This window comes from Cibotium barometz, chromosome 4 (assembly GCF_041138505.1).
Source record: "Cibotium barometz isolate CiBa-2024 chromosome 4, ASM4113850v1, whole genome shotgun sequence".
Classification (NCBI taxonomy): Eukaryota; Viridiplantae; Streptophyta; class Polypodiopsida; order Cyatheales; family Cibotiaceae; genus Cibotium; species Cibotium barometz.
Genome location: NC_141049.1, coordinates 20,004,981 through 20,023,067, shown reverse-complemented (window position 1 = coordinate 20,023,067; position 18,087 = coordinate 20,004,981). Strand labels below are relative to the sequence as shown.

At 42.6% G+C, this 18,087-nt stretch overlaps 1 protein-coding gene across 2 annotated transcripts; it reads right to left on the bottom strand.

Moving 5' to 3' along the window:
- Positions 1–1,705: 1,705 nt before the first annotated feature.
- LOC147639011 (histone-lysine N-methyltransferase, H3 lysine-9 specific SUVH1-like) lies at positions 1,706–4,980 on the bottom strand. Of its 2 annotated transcripts, none has more exons than XM_086786582.1 (2): positions 4,515–4,980; positions 1,706–4,436 (listed from the first exon to the last, which is right to left on the bottom strand). In XM_086786582.1, the coding sequence occupies exon 2, from the start codon at positions 4,395–4,397 to the stop codon at positions 1,902–1,904; it is 2,496 nt and encodes an 831-aa protein (XP_086642708.1). In that variant the 5' UTR covers positions 4,398–4,436; positions 4,515–4,980; the 3' UTR covers positions 1,706–1,901. The 2 variants fall into 2 exon arrangements, with proteins under 2 accessions (XP_086642708.1, XP_086642710.1); XM_086786584.1 differs by having other exon boundaries at positions 1,706–4,428; positions 4,515–4,924.
- Positions 4,981–18,087: the final 13,107 nt, after the last annotated feature.

Genomic DNA, 18,087 nt, shown 5'->3' with positions numbered 1-18,087 from the left:
TGAAGATTTGTATTGAGTCATCAAAGATGGCATTTGGTAAAAATGTACATCCATAGGACACGAATATAGCCAGAGACACTTCCAATTAGAATGAGCGCATATTAAGAGGGAGATTCACACATTAATGGTAAATGGGTTTTTACTAATGCCATGCCATGTTACCTAGGAATTCATATGTCGCATGCACCTAAGTTCTTCATGGGCTGGCTTCTAGTGTTATCACACTCCATACTGAGGCAGGTGAAGACATGCCATTCATATATGAGAATTGAGGGCTATGAATGTGCAAAGTATGTGATATGCATGAGGTTGAGACTGAACACTCCATTCATCAATCCCTATAGGATAGTGTGAGATTCGAAGGCATCGTCATTACCTGTGGGGTGTGGCACTCTTTTTGCTTGACATTCTTCTTGTATGAGACAAACACAACGGTGAGCTAGGCCTGCAATGAAGTGGATCAAAGGGCGCAGAGAGCCCTTAACCAAGGTGACTGATCTCTAGGCAGTTCATTGTGACTGATCTCTAGGCAGGTCAATGCAACTAGACACCTCGGATGGCATGGTGAATGCAGCACATGCCTTAGGCTCAACACAAAAGATCACCTCCCAGCCGTGTTCGAAAAAAACCGGAGTTTAGTTTAGTTTGCACCTGCATATTTTAAAAAATACTTCTAAATTTAAAACTTGAAGGTATAAATACCTCTAGATTTTGAGAAGACAATGGTGTGGCACTCTTTTTGCTTGACATTCTTCTTGTATGAGACAAAGACAACGGTGAGCTAGGCCTGCAATGAAGTGGATCAAAGGGCGCAGAGAGCCCTTAACCAAGGTGACTGATCTCTAGGCAGTTCATTGTGACTGATCTCTAGGCAGGTCAATGCAACTAGACACCTCAGATGGCATGGTGAATGCAGCACATGCCTTAGGCTCAACACAAAAGATCACCTCCCAGCCGTGTTCGAAAAAAACCGGAGTTTAGTTTAGTTTGCACCTGCATATTTTAAAAAATACTTCTAAATTTAAAACTTGAAGGTATAAATACCTCTAGATTTTGAGAAGTTATAGAACAAAAAACTGCAGATTTCAAGATTTTCCTTTATAAATAATTTCACAATTTTTAGATAAAGATTTTCCACTTTTCGGGAAAATACTTTTTTCCCCCAGGCAACTGTCACACACAGACATCCCCCCTTCAGGACAGAGGCACAAGACGTCATCTTAAGATTCCTATGTAATCCTATCAAGCTTTGACATACAGTACCTTTGGTGCCCATCACCATCTTACTGGGCAGGACATTAAATAACCCCGTTTTGCATAGGATTTAGAAGATGCCCTATGCATCTCACAACACATTACTCATACATTTATATCATCATTGATCTCATGAGTCGTTATGGGCCCTCACATAACAACATCCCCTCTCTCTCTCTCTCTCTCTGTCTCTCTCTCTCTCTCTCTCTCTCTCTCTCTCACACACACACACGTGCACACATGTCTTACCATCATAGCCAACAAATGGTCCACACATGACCCAAGCAGGGATGGCAGGGGACAAAACTTGAACGTGAAATCTCTTGAATGGGTAAACCAGTATGCCAGTGTGCACACACACACGTCTGCATGCACATGCGCGCGCGCACACAATCATTCAGGGCTCCAAAAGATATTCCAAGCTAGGGTTCTCATAGCCACAAAATGGAACTTGAAGACAATTTTCTGAATCGATTTTCTATGCAGAAGATAGAATAAAACATATTAACTTGGACATCAGATGGCCTACATATACAGAGCAGTCCATCAAAAAAAAGGCCGGAGAAAAAGTCAGACAGACCCATACAGAAAGTTAAAACAAAGTATGGCTTTTTAGACTATGGCTGTAAGTTATGTTCAAGCAACACTCATAAATAATACAGCTTCCCCCTGCAATCTGAGCTTCCACATAAACACATTATACTCGCTTCTTCTGGAACCAGCTCTTCATCTGCTGGATAGCCATAGTCAAATGTTAGTTCTCTCAGGGGAGGAATATTGTCCATCGCAAAGAGCTTGAACTGAGGAAATCTTACATCCTGGTGCTCAGACAAAACCTTCTGAACCAGAAGGTTGGGTGAGCAGCTATGGTTGATGAAGCGAGCCACATTGCCAGTATGACTAGCATCAATAATCAACTCAGGGTTACCGTGTTCTGGCATAACATCTGAAGGGGGCCTGTCTGGAAAGAAACTGGGCACATCACCCCACCGAGGTGTCTTACGAGGAAGCCTCCTTGCATCTAAAGCATGTTCTTTGTTTCTCACTGCATTGATAGTTTCGTCGTCTGCAACCAGCTTCCCAGTATACTCACAAACAAAGCTGCCTGCTGCTATCATTTCCAAAGAGCGCACACCCCATCCCCGGTCAGCTGTCTTAAACACATCAAGTCGAAACTTCAGCCCCTTTTGAGTCACCCTGTTTCGGCAACTTGAAGAACACGAGCATTGGCTCCCACATTCAAATATGTAATCCTTTTCTCTTACAAGAAATCCACCATTTAGATATGGAAGCTCATTCCCATTTCTTGAGAAGCAACTGCACTTATTAGAGGGGGTACAAGCACCTTTACAATTACATCCAGCGGGAGACTCTAGTTTATCAATGCCATCAGGGTATTTCACTTTAGTTGAGTACTCAAAGGCAGCTGGACCTTTGTCATCATCTACTGTATTTTCAACGCAAATGGTTTGGCTCTCCTTTCCTTTAGAGATGTCTGTGAGAACAACATCCTTGCGAGATGAGGGTGACTGATTTTTCAAATCATTGGCTAGCTTGAGATAATTTGACCCAAGCTCTGGTTGCTCTGGCATGCGTTGAAGCCTGAATTTAAACTCATCAAAGCCACCTGACCCTTTTGTAGTGTAGCTGTCCTCGACTCTGTAAAGGCCATCATAAATGTAAATTTTCCCAGATGGACTGTTTACATCTTTAATGCCTCGAATCAGTCTCACTGGGACATTGAATCTTTTACTTCCATCCATTGCCAAGTTGCCCCTTTCTAGCTTCTGATCACCAATTTGCTTATTGTCTGCACTTCTTCCTCCTTGACCAGTATATATTAGCTCTTCTCCACCATCTTCACCATCTTGGCCAACATTGGAGATGATGCCTATGGCAACAGGGGTATTCCATTCAGAATCTTTGGTAGTTAGGTACTCAATTCCCCCTTGAATAGGGCCATGCACCCGTGCAAATGAAATTTCTGTCCTGAAAAGAAATATATCCCCCACATCCACACCTGGAATGGGGCCCTGGATCTTCTCGCCACGACTAAGTCCATGATCTTTGATCAAGGATGCTGTTTGAAGATCAGCCCTGCTTCCTCTCCCTTGCTTTCCATTTTTCTCTTCATCCTGCACAAACTTTCTGCGAACTGCATCAAAAAGTCTCAAAGACTCCACCATGGCTTTTTTCGCATTGCCTACATCTACAATAGCTGGAGCTGGCTTCACTATCTTCCCAGCTGATCGCCTGGCCTTCTTCCCTGACTCTGAAGGAGTAGAAGGCTTCCTATTCACTTTTGTAGCCTTGGGTGTTACAGCCCTTTCTTGAGTTTGAACTTTAGTGTTGGAGTCTGCTTCCCTGCGCTTTCCTGAAAGTTGTGCTGCACTAGAAGGCTTGGGCTTGGAGACTTTGTCGGCAGCTACTGTATCCTCAAGTGGCCTCTTCTTCTTTCCACTACCATTAACCTTTACATTCTCTAAGCCCGCACTCTCCTTCACTCCAGAGTCCAAATCAGCTATTGGTTCTGGTTTTTCATCTTGACGTGCAGAAGGTGAAAATTCAGGATCCTCTCGCTTGGAATCCAGGTTCTGAGTGAGATTATCCCGTGCAACCCCTTGTTTGTTGGGTGCAGGATTTGATTTTAACTGCTTTACCACCTCAGGAAGATCCCTAATCCCCAACTTTCTTTTCACCGGCTGTGTTTTCTTGGTCTTCTCAACTACCACCTGCTCAGTCTCTCCTTTTGGCTTCGTATTCTTGACTTTCTCTTGTTCAACTTCCTGTGCCTCCTCCTTGGCTATGGCAGAGGCATCTGGAAAATCCCTAACTTGCTTCTTCTCTTTCTTGTCTTTGGCAATGATAAGGGGGACTTGCTTCTTCTCCCTGGCTACAGTGATATCTGGAAAATCACGAATTTTCTGCTTACCCTTCGCTAGGGCAAGGAGGGCATCTGGGAAGTCCCGGACTGCAGAAGGCCTGGGCTTGCCATTCTTCATGAATCCGTAGGTATGCCAGCCATTCACCACAGATAAAGGAGGCTCAACATCCTTTGTTTTCTGCCCGCTAGAAGAAGGTAGCGCATCCGTGTTCACAGCAGGTACGTCCACGGCAACAGAGTCTGGGGCAGGTGACTCCATGGCCAAAAAGCTCCAGAGACTTGCCCCTTTTCTGCCGAGCTACGATCGCGACCAGACATGAGAAAACTTAAGGAGATGTACTGGGATATTACAGACGAGAAATAGAGAAGCCCATACCTGAAGCGAAGCTCCGCGGACGACCAGATCCCTCCTTGTGGCAAGTCCGACTTCCTGCTTCTTTTAAAGAAGAACTTCACTGAAGAACAGAGCCGCTAGGGTTCGTTCTTCTTCCTTCTTCTTCTTCGTTCTTCTTCCCCAAGGTGGCTAGGGTTTCGCCTTCTCTGCAAACCGTGGATGAGCTGACTTGCTTTTAATCTTGATCTAGGTGAAGGTTTTGGCCTGCTACACAGTACGTTGCACTGGTGGGGTTTCTCCGGCTCGATCTCTGTGAGAATGGCAGCGGCAGCGTCAGGATTTCGCTCTGCAGTTATTGCATGCGTGGCTGAGTTGGGAAGTATCGGCAGCTGTGTGTATCACAGTTACCCATTAGGGTTTAGGCGTGAAACGCAAACAGTTTCATTCAGCCCTTTTATCGGGAAGTTGGGTGACATTTTTTAAGAGCAGTTATTTGAATACCAGCAGTGGGGTTAGAGCAATTGGTGAAGTGTGTGTGTGTTTCGGGTACGGGCTCGTGATCCGAGTCTTATTTCCAACTCTCATCCGTAAGGACACTGCTTGGTACAAATAAAAATCTCGTATTACAAAAAAAAAGTAGTTATTTGAATAGGAGAGATTGGTCATGAGGGCCACATGTTAAGGCAGTCTCCACTTTCTTAACCAGCTCCTCCTAAACAACCCAATAAACCTCTAAAAGCAGATGTCAAGCTGACAAAAGCAGATTATCCAATTTTGGCATTGGTAACTCGAATGTTTGAGGGGAATGGGTAATTGTTAGTTTGCACATAGTCTTGAGGCCATGATTTTGCAGTCACGTGAAATGGATTCTGTGATTTTGCACGTTATTCAGGGCGTGTTATGTTTGGTGTAGGAGAGTGCAAAATGAAAATAGACATTAGAGTGAGGGTTTGATATGGCTACGAGATAGATAGCATGAGGCAAACATTGTAAACTTAAAAAGAGAACACTCACTGGTTGTACTTTTTTATGAAACAAGTAACAAGTAATAGAAGATAAACCAAAACAAACAAAAAATAAAAGAGGACCATGAGTCCTACTTGAGGATTGTGGGGCTGGTGGAGAGAAGGTGGGCAAACAAGAAACAAGCAGGCACAAAGCGATGGAGAGCTCCAATAAAGAAGACGAAAACAAAAAGGTTTGAAAAACAGAAAGCTCCTATGGTTCCTACATGTACACTCTTAACTCTGGTTGATGTGGGTTCCAACCCTGGTTTGTTTAGCTTCACCCAGGTCTCATACAAGAGCGAGTTGTGACTTTCCCCCAAGTCAATCATCACGAGGAGTGGTCCCTCCCACATAGAGTCCTACTTTCAGCTGCGCAGGCTCTATCTTAAGGTTCTCTTCCTTGATTAGGGTGAGAGTAGCCATGTTTATGTGGAGTGTTAGTCCACTATGTTTTGCCTTGGCTTGTTGGACTGCCCTGGCCCTAGCCTCATCTTGTGCTTCTTTCTTTAGCCTTTCTTGTCTCAGTTTTTCTTGTTCCTTTTTGTCTACTTGTTCCAACATGTCTTGGGTTAAAGACCCAAAGTATTTCTTAAGTTTACTACCATATATGCAGCCTTGCATCTCCATGCCGTCAATGATCTCAATGCGGGTTGCACCCTAAGGGGTTAGTTTCACAACTCTGAATGGCCCTAACCCTCGATATTTCATTTTTTTTCATTTGGAAGAACCAGCCATGTACATAAGTACTAGGTCACATTCTTGAAGCTCTTAGATTTCAAATTGTGGTCAACCCACCATTTGTGTCTGCGATCATGCCATGTAGAGCGATTACTATAATCTTATTGGGATTTTCTAATTGAACCAATCTTTTTTCTAGAGCATTCTCTCTTAGGCATTCTTTAATAGTTTCCTCAAGTTGGGCACCAAATATTCTATAGGCATCACTACCTCAATTCCCTAGGTAAGCCGAAAAGGAATTTTTCTCGTGTGTATCTTATAGGAGGTCCTATAGGCCCACATTGCAACTGTTAGCTTATGTTTCTAATCATTTCGGCTAGCTTTCACAATCTTGGCTAGGATACCACAAAGAACTTTATTCGTACTTTCCGACTGCCGATTAGCTTGAGGGTAGTAGGTAGGGTGAAGACTTACGCTGTATTACCATAAATCCTATCAACACGTGCTCAAGGACCTCGTTGATAAAATGGGAGCCCTTATCACTAACCAACTCTATGGGGACACTCAAATATGGATATGATGTGCTAGTATAAAAATTTAGTGGTTGTACAAGCATCTGCCTTTCATGTAGCTTTTGCCTCTGCCCATTTTGTGAAATAGTTTGTAGCCACAATTATATACCAAGCTTGCGTTTGCCATGCGGTTGGGATTATAGGTCCAACGAAATTCCTCCTCCATGACACACTGTCTTACAATGTGATCTTTGCCTAACTTATACAATTGAACAATGATAAATTGATAAGGTACGGCTAACTTAATAAGTTGTCGCATCCTATCCTTGTTTAATGGCTTGTCCTATGGAAATCCGTAAGCAAGATACTTGGATATTTCTTAACTCCATTCTGGTACCAGACCTAATTTAAATAGAGAAACATCCAGTAATTCATCATCAACACGAGTGGGACAGCTTCAACGTTAGGTATCCCCCACGACGTGGTCTAGCAGTACATGTTGTGATCCCTTTCTCACTGTGATTGTAAAGTTGAACTCCATCAATAGTAACAACCAGCAATAAGTAATTTGGCATGCCATGTAAGGCTTGTTGACCAAATACAAAAAGGCTTGATGATCCACAAAGAAGATGAACGTATTAGCTAACAAGTAGTGTCTGTACTTTTTCACTACATTCACCATGGCTAGTTTTTCCCTTTCACTTGTGGTATAATTCATTGAGCTATCGACTTGTGAAGCACAATGGGTGATCCAATTTATGCTCCCCTGGTTGTTCTCAAACAGACCCAATTACAAAATTTGATGCATCGATATACACATGAAACACAAGGTCCCAATTTGGTGGTCTCTCAAGATGGGTGCACTAGCTAATGCCCTCTTTAATTCATTGTATGCCTTGCACACTCTTCGGTCTATTCAAATACAATAAAAAGCTTATATAATGGTCTCAAAATACCATCATAAAACACGATAAACCTCTCATAATAGACAACGTGTCCCATGAACTGTCGTACTCCCTTGTAGTTGGTGGGTGGTGGTAGCAGTAGGATGAGCTTCACCTTACTGTTATCAATGGAGATCCCATTTTTGGATACAGTACATTAATCGTTGCCCCGAAGATGAGAAGCCCGCCCAGAGTCGATTAATTTCTCTCTTCTTAAAAGGACTCAAAAATTCAACACTGCATACACATCTCTATGCAAAGAAGCATACAAATTTCAGGTCCTCATCTTTGTGGAGCATGTGGCGGTAACCATAAAACCGAAGAATGTAATACCTTTTCTCCTCTAGTCACAAACCAACCCACAAAGAAGTGGTGCCAAGCCTGTACTTGGAACTTTACCCACACCACACAGGAATGTACTCGCATTGCAAGAATGAGATAGGAGCGTGAGCAGCAAAGGGGTGGAGTGGCTCCACAAATGTATCAACAGTATACTAATTTTGAACGTAAGCCACCGATGGCACAAGAGCAAGCACGACCTGTTCTTAGTGCTCAACCTCCTGCTCCTGGGACTGCTCCTGTGAGGGTTGTTGACTATGACAATTCAAATATGTGTAGAGACTTGGTAAACCCAGGCTATGTGGAGGAGGAATATGCATCATATTCATCCAAGGAAAATCTCTTTGAAAGTCCCGCATACCCAAGCCAAGCACTGCCAGGGGAACAAAATTCTTTGATGTTGCTAGGCGGCTACCAACCTAGGACTCCAGGTCCCTCAGGTCAATGGCAGCAAAGGAAAGTAGAAGCCAAACCAATGGGCCCCTGTTATGAGTGCGGAGAACCCCATTGGGCTCGTGATTGTCCACATCGCTCAAGGCAAGCAGCTCGATCCAATACAACAGTCCCACAGTTTCCACCAATTGAAAGATATTGTCTAGGGTGTTGTGTAGAACACTTCCCAAAGGATGTTTGCTGAAACCACATGAGGAAGGTACCTCTCAACCAAAGGTCTCACTCAACCTTGTAGGGGCAGTTCCATCACCACCTTCATCTGAGAATGAGGATGTCGTGCCACTAAGAGTCATGACTAGATCACAGACACGAAATGCCGAAATGCAGACTGATGAGACACCTCGAACTAGGGATGCAAAGGCAAATCTAGTGGACAAGACCCTACATTCCAATAGAAAAAGGACCCCTAGGAGGAAAAAGAACCGAAACAAGCGAACTAAAAGTGCATCCACTAGTTCTCAAGAAGCCTCTAAACAAAACATGAGGGATCAAACTTTTACATCCCAAAAAGTGCATGAGGAGCATCAACCTCAACCTGGGCCTAGTGCTAAACAAGATGAGGCTAGTACAACCGAGGATAGTTCTGGGGGTTCTGTTTTTGTGGATAAGGTGAATGAGACTCTAGATGCCATCATTGATGCTCATAGAAGTCGCATTGCAGCTTTATCTGAGCTACCCAAGAAGCTTCAAGAATACCCAAACCCTCGTGAGGAGAAGATCAATCTAGCTGTACATCAGCAACTCATTAGGGAAGCTCAGTCAATACTTGAGGGACCACCTCCACCTATTCCTCGGGGCCCAACCTCTCTTAAGCCAACATTAGAAACCATACTAGAAGTGTCATCAGGTCGGAAAATGAAAAGTGAGCTCATTTCACAAGCTCACAGCCAGCGAGAGGTCTGCACCAATTGACACCCAATTGAAAGGAGGTATTCTGCCACCACCTAGCCTTGTCTTCCCATGCAATGATGAAGTTATTGATGCTAACGAGGACATGGCAAATGAGATGTGGGCAGCAGTTCATGAGAAAGTTAATGAGAATATGTCCTCTATTAGTTCACCTCCATTCTCTGAGGTGGATTTTACCAGGGGCACAGAAAACAACTCTAGACGCCCAAGCATCCAGGAGGAAGTTCAAACAATTGTTTCTCCTAGAAGTAAGCATACAATGAAAACCTTACCATCATATTTGGGAGAATATGAGAACTGTTCTCAAACCTTGAGGATACCCTCCATGCATAAAAGGTTGACCAAGGAGATGGATATGGGTATCGTGCAAGCTATTTTGTCAGCACCAGTGGCTTGTACCTTACCTTTGCTTGATTTGATAAAGCTTCGACCTGAGTTGTGGAATGATATTGCCACATGTTTGTCAGAGCAGGTATTGCTACAAAAGGGTCACCAATCATTGTACTATACACCCTGAGACAAAGCATGTTATGCCTGTTCCTATCAATAAAGTAGGAAAATTTTATGAGGACGATCAAGGAAATGCTACCCTCCCATTAGAAGTGCGAAAAGTAGCTTCAACTGCAATACTTGATAGTGGTGCAGGAGTGGGCATTGTGACAAGGTCCATTTGGGAAAAGTGGGGCAAACCAGCTATTAGGAGTACCAGGATGCGCTTGCCAGCTAGCAGATGGAAGCTTAGAACATCCCCTTGGGCTGCTTGAGAACATATTGGTCACCACACGTGGGATTGAATATGAGCACACCTTTGCAGTAGTGGATTTTGGAAAACATCCAAACTATGAAGTGATATTGGGTAGACCATTCATGCGACAATTTCAAACGATTCAAGATTGGGGATACAATTATTTGTACCTCCGACATGATTTTGTCATCACAAGGGTCAACCTAAAGAATCACTCATATCGTGATGTAACAAGGTCTCCAATAGATGAGTTTGATTCTGCTTCATCTGAGGGCTCAAGAGTTACATTGTCAGATGGGCGAGAAGATCTGTGGATGTGTGGAGCCTCATGTAGGGATTTCAACACTGAGAGACTTAAGGGTAATCGAAGTGTATCAGATGAGGCATACATTCCACAACCCTTCCCTGAGCACTTAATTGATCCACTAGAATGGAGTCATGTCCTTGCAACATTATCGACATGTGCTTTACTTAAGCCAATTCAATTTTGTGACTCAGATGGATATGACATTATTCCTATACGAATGGTATAACCACGTGACCTTCTAGATGATTTGTACTATAGGAATGCATCCACAACAGCACTGCATGTAGAGGAAGTCTCAGTGGAGGATTTAACACTCGAATCGGCTAATGATGCTGATAAGGAAGATGGATGGGACTCTGATTTTGATAATGATGTGATAATCCCTGAGGAAGAGTTAGGAAAGGCACGCCTACTCTTGAGAGGAGGAGGAAGGGAGGTTCAAGTAGAGATTCCTCGAAGCCGACCTAAACATAAATGCTGTAAGAGCCATAAGAGAATCCGTAAACAAGATGAGAGGGAACGACGTGAGAGACTGCAAAAAGAAAAGGAGGAGGTTAAGAATGAATACTCTCGACCACCACCTCACTTCTCAGGAAAGAATGGATATCTATACTATGTCCAAGCACAAGATAGTATCAAAGACCAAGTAAAACGATCAGATGGATTCCAAGCAGGAGAAAAGCTAAAAACTGTTAGCAAAAATCGTAAAAAAATGAAGAAACAAAAACCAAAACTCAAGTCTAAAACCGATTCAAAAGAGAATGTCGGAAGTGCAAAGATAACGGTTGAACAAAAAAATCCGATGCAAGATGGCAAAGGAGAGCTCAAAACCACATGGTCTTCAATGAGTGATGACTCAAGTGGACAAGAACAGGGTCTCAATGTTCCCCCCAACTTCACACAGTACACTCTTCAAGATCGGAAGATTGTTCTTCAGCGATAAAAACCAAGCGTGCCAAAGGTTTCATATGATGGTCCAGAAGATGCAAAAAAGATTGATATCGCTAAGCCAGGAGAAGAGCCTCGCTATGTGTGGATTGCCACAGACTTGTCCTTAGATGAGGAGAAGTTATTAATTCAAACAATAAAGGAGTATCGCGATGTTTTTGCTTGGAGTTATCAAGACCTCAAAGGAGTTGATCCAAGCATATGTCAGCATACAATTCCATTGCGAGAGGATGCAAAGCCTTCCAAGCAACGTCCTTATACTTACAATGAGAATCTTACACGAAAGATAAAGGAAGAAATAGACAAGCTCTTAGAGGCAGAATTTATCTATGAGATTGAACACACTGAATGGGTCTCCCCTATTGTAGTGGTGCCCAAGAAAAATGGAAAACTTCGAGTATGTGTAAACCTCAAGAAGGTAAATGCAGCTATTGTACGTGATCATTACCCACTTCCAATCATGGATCATGTTCTGGAACGAGTTGCAGGGAAAAAGACATATAGTTTCTTGGATGGATTCTTCGGTTACAATCAAGTGTCAATTGATCCAAAGGATCAACACAAGATAGCCTTTGCTACTGAAGATGGCATCTTTGCCTATCGTGTTATGCCATTTGGTCTAACAAATGCACCAGCAACCTTTCAGCGGTTAATGAGTCATGTATTCAAGGAGTACCTTAGGCAATTTCTTGAGATCTTCATGGATGATTTATGTGTTCACTCACAAGAGCATGATGATCACATAGAACACCTCAGACTTGTGTTTCAAAAGTGTCAACTTTATCGTATATGCTTGAATCCTGACAAGTGCAAATTCATGGTAAGACAAGGGAAAATCTTGGGCCATATTATTTCTCGCAATGGGATTTCAACAGATATGGATAAAATTGATGTCATTGTCTCATTACCTCGGCCTATCAACCCTAAGGGGGTACAAACATTCATGGGACATTGTGGCTATTATCGTCGATTCATCTACATGTACGCTGTCCTAGCCAGACCATTATATGCTCTTCTTGTAAAGTTTAATTGGACTGATGAGTGTGAGGAATCCTTTGAAAAGTTGAAGCAAGCATTAGTAACTGCACCCATCTTATGGGCACCAGATTGGAACCAAATCTTTCATGTCCATATTGATGCTTCAAACTTTGCAATTGGATGTATTTTGGCTCAATCGGGAGAACATAATAAGGATTTCCCAATCTCATATGCTAGTCGACAGTTGAACAATGCTGAGAAGAATTATACCACAACAGAAAGAGAAGGTTTGTCCATGATATATGCAGTGAAAAAGTTTCGCCATTACCTTTTGGCAAACAAATTCATATTTTTTGTGGACCATCAAGCATTGCTATATTTGGTGAATAAGGCTTGTGCAACTGGAAGGATTGTGAGGTGGTTTATCATCCTTCTTGAGTTTGATTTTGAAGTGGCAGTCCGAAAAGGAACAACTCATCTTAGGGCAGATCATTTGTGTCGAATCACCTCTGGCAAAGCTCCTGTGGGTGTGGATGATGATATGTTAGATTCAACACTTTTCCTTGTAGAGACAGCTCCTAAATGGTCTGAACCCATCTTAGAAATTTTGACAAGTGGGCAGATACAACTAGCGGGTCCTAATGTGGACCTATGGCGACCATTCAAGTTGATCTCAGGGAGATTATATCGTCAGGGTAATGATGGAGTGTTGCGGCTTATACCTAACCCTAACCAATATGAGGAGATCTTAGAATGGGCACATGCGGGTATCGGTGGAATCCATGCATCAGCTACTACTTGTGTGCGACGTATATCTCAGGATGGGTAATGGTGGCCTACCATGCATGCGGATGCTGAAAAATTTGTTCGTAACTGTGCTTCATGTCAAATTCAACAGCCAATTCATAATGTCACATTATTCCAAATTTCAACTACACCAAGTTGGAGTAAGTATATTGTGGACTATCTTCAGCATGGTCATACGGATCAAAAAATTCCTAGATATCGAAAGCATGCTATTGAAGTTGAAGCGGCCAACTATCTGCTGATAGAGAACTAACTCTACAGGAGGGGCAAGGATGGCAGCTTACGCATGTGTGTATGTGAAGCTGACTATTTGAAAATCTTGACTCATGCACATGCAGGTGTTGGGGGTGGACACTTTTCGGGCAATACCACAGCTAAGTTGATTAGGTGGTCTGGGCTTTGGTGGCCAACTTTACAAATGGATGCCGAAGAATATGTAAAACGTTGTGACGATTGTCAAAGGACCAAACCTCCCATCACAAAAGACAATATGCCATTGCGGCCTATGTTAAGTACACGTGCTTTTGCAAAATGGGGTATTGATTTTGTCGGTCCCATTAAACCTCCAGCTCGTTACACGCATGCAGAATATATTATAGTCGCAACTGACTATTTGACCAAATGGGTAGAGGCAAAGGCTACAGTCAAAAATGATGCCAGAACCACAGCCAAGTTCTTGTATGAGTACATGTTTACACGCTATGGCTTACCTATTGAAATCGTTAGTGATCAAGGTGTGCACTTTGTGAATGAGGTCATAGAGTTTTTGCTTTAAGAATTTATGGTAATTCACAAGCGTTCTGCACCCTATCATCCCCAGACCAATGGACAAGCTGAGAGTACTAACAAGATTCTCTGCACAGCACTCACCCCAAGATTGTTGAGGGACATAGGACTGATTGGGAGCAAAAGTTGCACTCAGTTCTTTGGGCGTATAGGACAGCCTATAAAACATCTGTGGGCACAACCCCATTTGAGCTTGCTTTTGGGCTAGATGCAATTCTTCCCATTGAATTTCTTGTACCTACTCTACGAGTTGCTAAACAATTGGATTGGACTGGTTATCCGCTTATTGGCGGTAATGGGGATGTATGCCGAGAAGAGGAGACAGAAGCAATGGTATGATAGAAATGTAAAAACTGGCCGATTCAAAAAAGGGGACCTAGTGCTCTTGTACACACTTAAGAAGCATAAGCGAAAGCTCAAGAAACGTGGCCTAGGACTGTTTGTGATTAATGAGCTTACTCCAAGTGGTGCAGTGCGTTTAGAGACACTAGAAGGTGAGCAAATGCCTAACTTCATTAATGGAAGTCGTCTCAAGAAATACAATGAACCATTAACTGAAGCCATGCTTCAACAAATGCATGCTGCACAAACACGGAAAGAAGCACTTGACCTACTTAAACGTCAGGCTCAAGAAGAGGCTAAAGCTAGAGTTGCAAAAGCCAAGGAGCGTCGCAAGGCTTCTATGTTGGCCCTATAGTTGGCTACTGATGAACCATATGTCAATCCTTTCAATATTCAAGTGTGCCTTCATCTTCATGAGACTACCTACTTTGTCTCTGCCTTAATTGACTCTGGTGCAGATTATAATGTTCTCTCGTTTGACACATGGATAGCCTTGGGTCAACCAACACTTGTGCACATTCCTGTTGACTTACGAAGCTTCTCAGGTGAAGATAACCCTATAGAGGGAAAATGTGTCATTATGATGTCCATTCAGGATCACCAGATGTCAGTGCCCTTTTATGTGGCAAGTAAGTCCAAGGCAGTGGTACAGGCTGTTCTCGGTCGATCATGGTTAAGTGCTACCAATTGCTCATTAGATTGGAAGAATAGACAATACAAGTTGCAAATTGATTCTGATTGCATCTTGGGATCTGCTACTCCACGAGCTTTATCATGTCAAAAGGGTGGTGTTTCTACCTTACACAACCCTCTTTCAAAATCTGCTCTTGAAGCTTCAACACACATGATGTGGATAATTGATGAGTACTCAAGTGAGGGCCATGGCTGGCATGTTCCAACTACTTTAGTCATTGCTCAAAGAAGGCCAGGTAAGAAGGAGTTATCAATTTGGCTACCAAAAGATGCGTACAAACTTGTACCATCTAGCCCAGTTGCTAAGCCTCCTAAAAAGCACATCTTTTCCAAGCCTAAACCTTAGATTGTTACTCGTTGGGTCCCAAAGCATGTTCTTAAAGCACAAGGCTATTATGAGGATGCAACAGCACTTTGGCTTCCCAAATGCCATGGTTTGCTAGGGGTAAAAGAGTGTATCAATAAGATTCCAAAAGCCACCCTTGGTTTTCCATATGAGTGGGTGCAAAAGAAATCAACACAAGATAGGATAGGTGGCTGTGATAGCACCTACAAATCTACTTGTGTTGATCTTCCTAAAACATGTATTGAATCACCAGTTGTCCCAATTTCTCCTTGTTACACAATTCCACCATCAACTTGTGTACCTAAGACAAGTCCAACTTCACATGAGTCTCCTTTGAGCATAGATTCAAGCACTTCAATGCCTAAATCCTCTTATCTTGCTCAAATTCCAAGACAATTGCTAACCTTCCCACCTCTTAAAGAGGACATACCCAAAAACCAAAGATAAGGCATTAACACTACAATTGAAGCTCTTTGGTAGATCAGTGTTTGCATAATGTGGTTCCTTATGCCTTTAGAGGATTGTGTTCTTTTTGAGATAATCTTGTTTTTTATTGGGATTGTAATGATGGATATGAGTGTTCTAAATTTCATTGTTCTACGTCCAGATAACTCCTGATGGATATTTGGCGAGATACATGTCCACCATGCATTGACCCCGATAGTACTCGACCTGAACATCGCGGGGGTTATAGTGCTCCTCCTTTTCAAACTCATTCTAGGTACTTCTATGATCCCTTAGGTGAAAATTGTTGTGGGCATCACTTTGTCACATTATTCTATCAACAACATCACCCATTTCCACATTGTCAAGAGTGTGCACGACTCGTATTAGGAGAAGCTTCACACATTTGTTGGATATGCTGCTCTTACTTTAGACGATATGGCACGGGCTTAATGAAACAAATTGTGGGAATTACACCCCAACGCCATAATCTTCTTAATGTGAGAATACCAGAGAGAGGACCAAATCAACGTAGATTACTTAAGGAGGTTCAAGCACAACAATGGAGGGATACATGCTTAAATGACTTGCAACCACCTATCTTGCAAGCCCTCCTTCCCCAAGCCTCATCATGTCAATTTTGGATCAATATGAGTACCTATATTGCGCAGTCCCAAAATCGAAATTGTCAGAATAACCTTCCCGTAGAACCAATGCCATATTTTAGCGAGGAAGCACTCCTTCCTCTACCACCTTCTCCAGAGGCCGGTTTTTGTGAAGGGTTATTCCTGCATCCTGAAGAAATTGATACCATCTTTCCAGCAGACGTGGACACGGATCCACCACCAGCGCAAGGGTAAGCTCAGTGACTCCACAATAAGATCAACAAGCGAGGGCACTTTTCTCCCATTGGGTTTTTTCCCTCGGCTATATTCGGTGATTGGCACCAATAACAAATTTTATTCCTTTCTTTTCTTTTCTTGTTTGTTAATAAACATTTTGCAGAGATCTCAGCTAAACAAGAGCATCAACCATGCCCTAATAGTCCACCTACTGTGCACACAAATTAGGAAGGGGGGAGACATGCAATGCCTACAAGAAGCAAAGAGAAGCAATCAGCATCAGCAATGAATCAATGCAAACACACAACATCAACGAGCACTACAACAAGTGTATTCAAATCATAATCTTTTGTTCTTTATGTGCTTTTAACTTTTGGATACATTGTTTGCATGTTCACACACAGTTGGCTGGTTTAAGTTTTAGATTAGTTGTTAAAATGTGGTGAGTAATTTCTAGATTCTTAGAGGACTTAGTAGAAGGTATTTCTATTTGAAGACAGTGTAGGATATATACCAACGGAGTATGCCAAGTTCTTATGCTCTCGAAGTATATTAGTTATCCCTAGTGGTAGCTACCTCTTAGGTATGGGCTAGGTGCTAAGATTAATAATAATAAAAAATTCACGAAAATCATGACCTAAAAAATATATATAAGAGAATCAAGACATGACGTGTCTACAGCCATGTGGAATGCTTGGTAGGACCTGGGGTTGTCTTAGCACCTTGGGACCGATGCCTTGGTCTCCATGGGGTGACCACTGACGTCTAACAGATTCAGAAAAAAAAAACCTTCAAGGACTCTATCGACTTGATAGATGTTGGTAGGACTCTGGGGTACATTATGGGCCCTCGAGACCGATGCCCTCATCTTCATGGGGTACTCCTTATGACAAAAAGAAAGAAAAGGGTCTGTGTCTTCCTCTTGGTGGAGGTCTCTTGGCCATTGCTTGGGTCTCATTTGGGATGGAGCCTTCCTCTTTATCATCTTTTACACACACGTTTAAAAAAAAAAGAAAAAAAAAGTTGTCCAATCACCTTTGCTGATATTTAGGAGTAGGTTTGCCAGTTAGGAATAACTTAAATACTTGTAGGACATGGAGACTGCGGTCATAACCGGTGGTGTACAAGCACACTTGCCTTTACATAGCGCTATCTACCACTTAGTCTCACTTTGACTAGTCTTTACTCACCTATTTTAGCACTCTTTAAAACTCTAATCAGCCTTTCACTTGTATGCTCACGTGTGAAATTGTCATTTTGCTGGGTTTTTTCTTTCCTTTTCTTTTCTTTTTTCCAATAAAAGACTTTACTTATATCCATTGTTTTTTGCAGCTCTTGCTTCTACCGCGCTCGAGGACGTGCGCAAAATAGGAAGGGGGGAGTGTTGCGTGATGAGTGAAGATCAATGCAAGGATGCAACAAAAAGATACTTAGGGCTCTCGTAAAGAGTTCCAAGTTGTAGATGAGTGTGGGAGTGGGCTTGACAATAATCCCACATGGGAACTTTTGGGAGTTTTAGAGTTTTTGTATAAAAA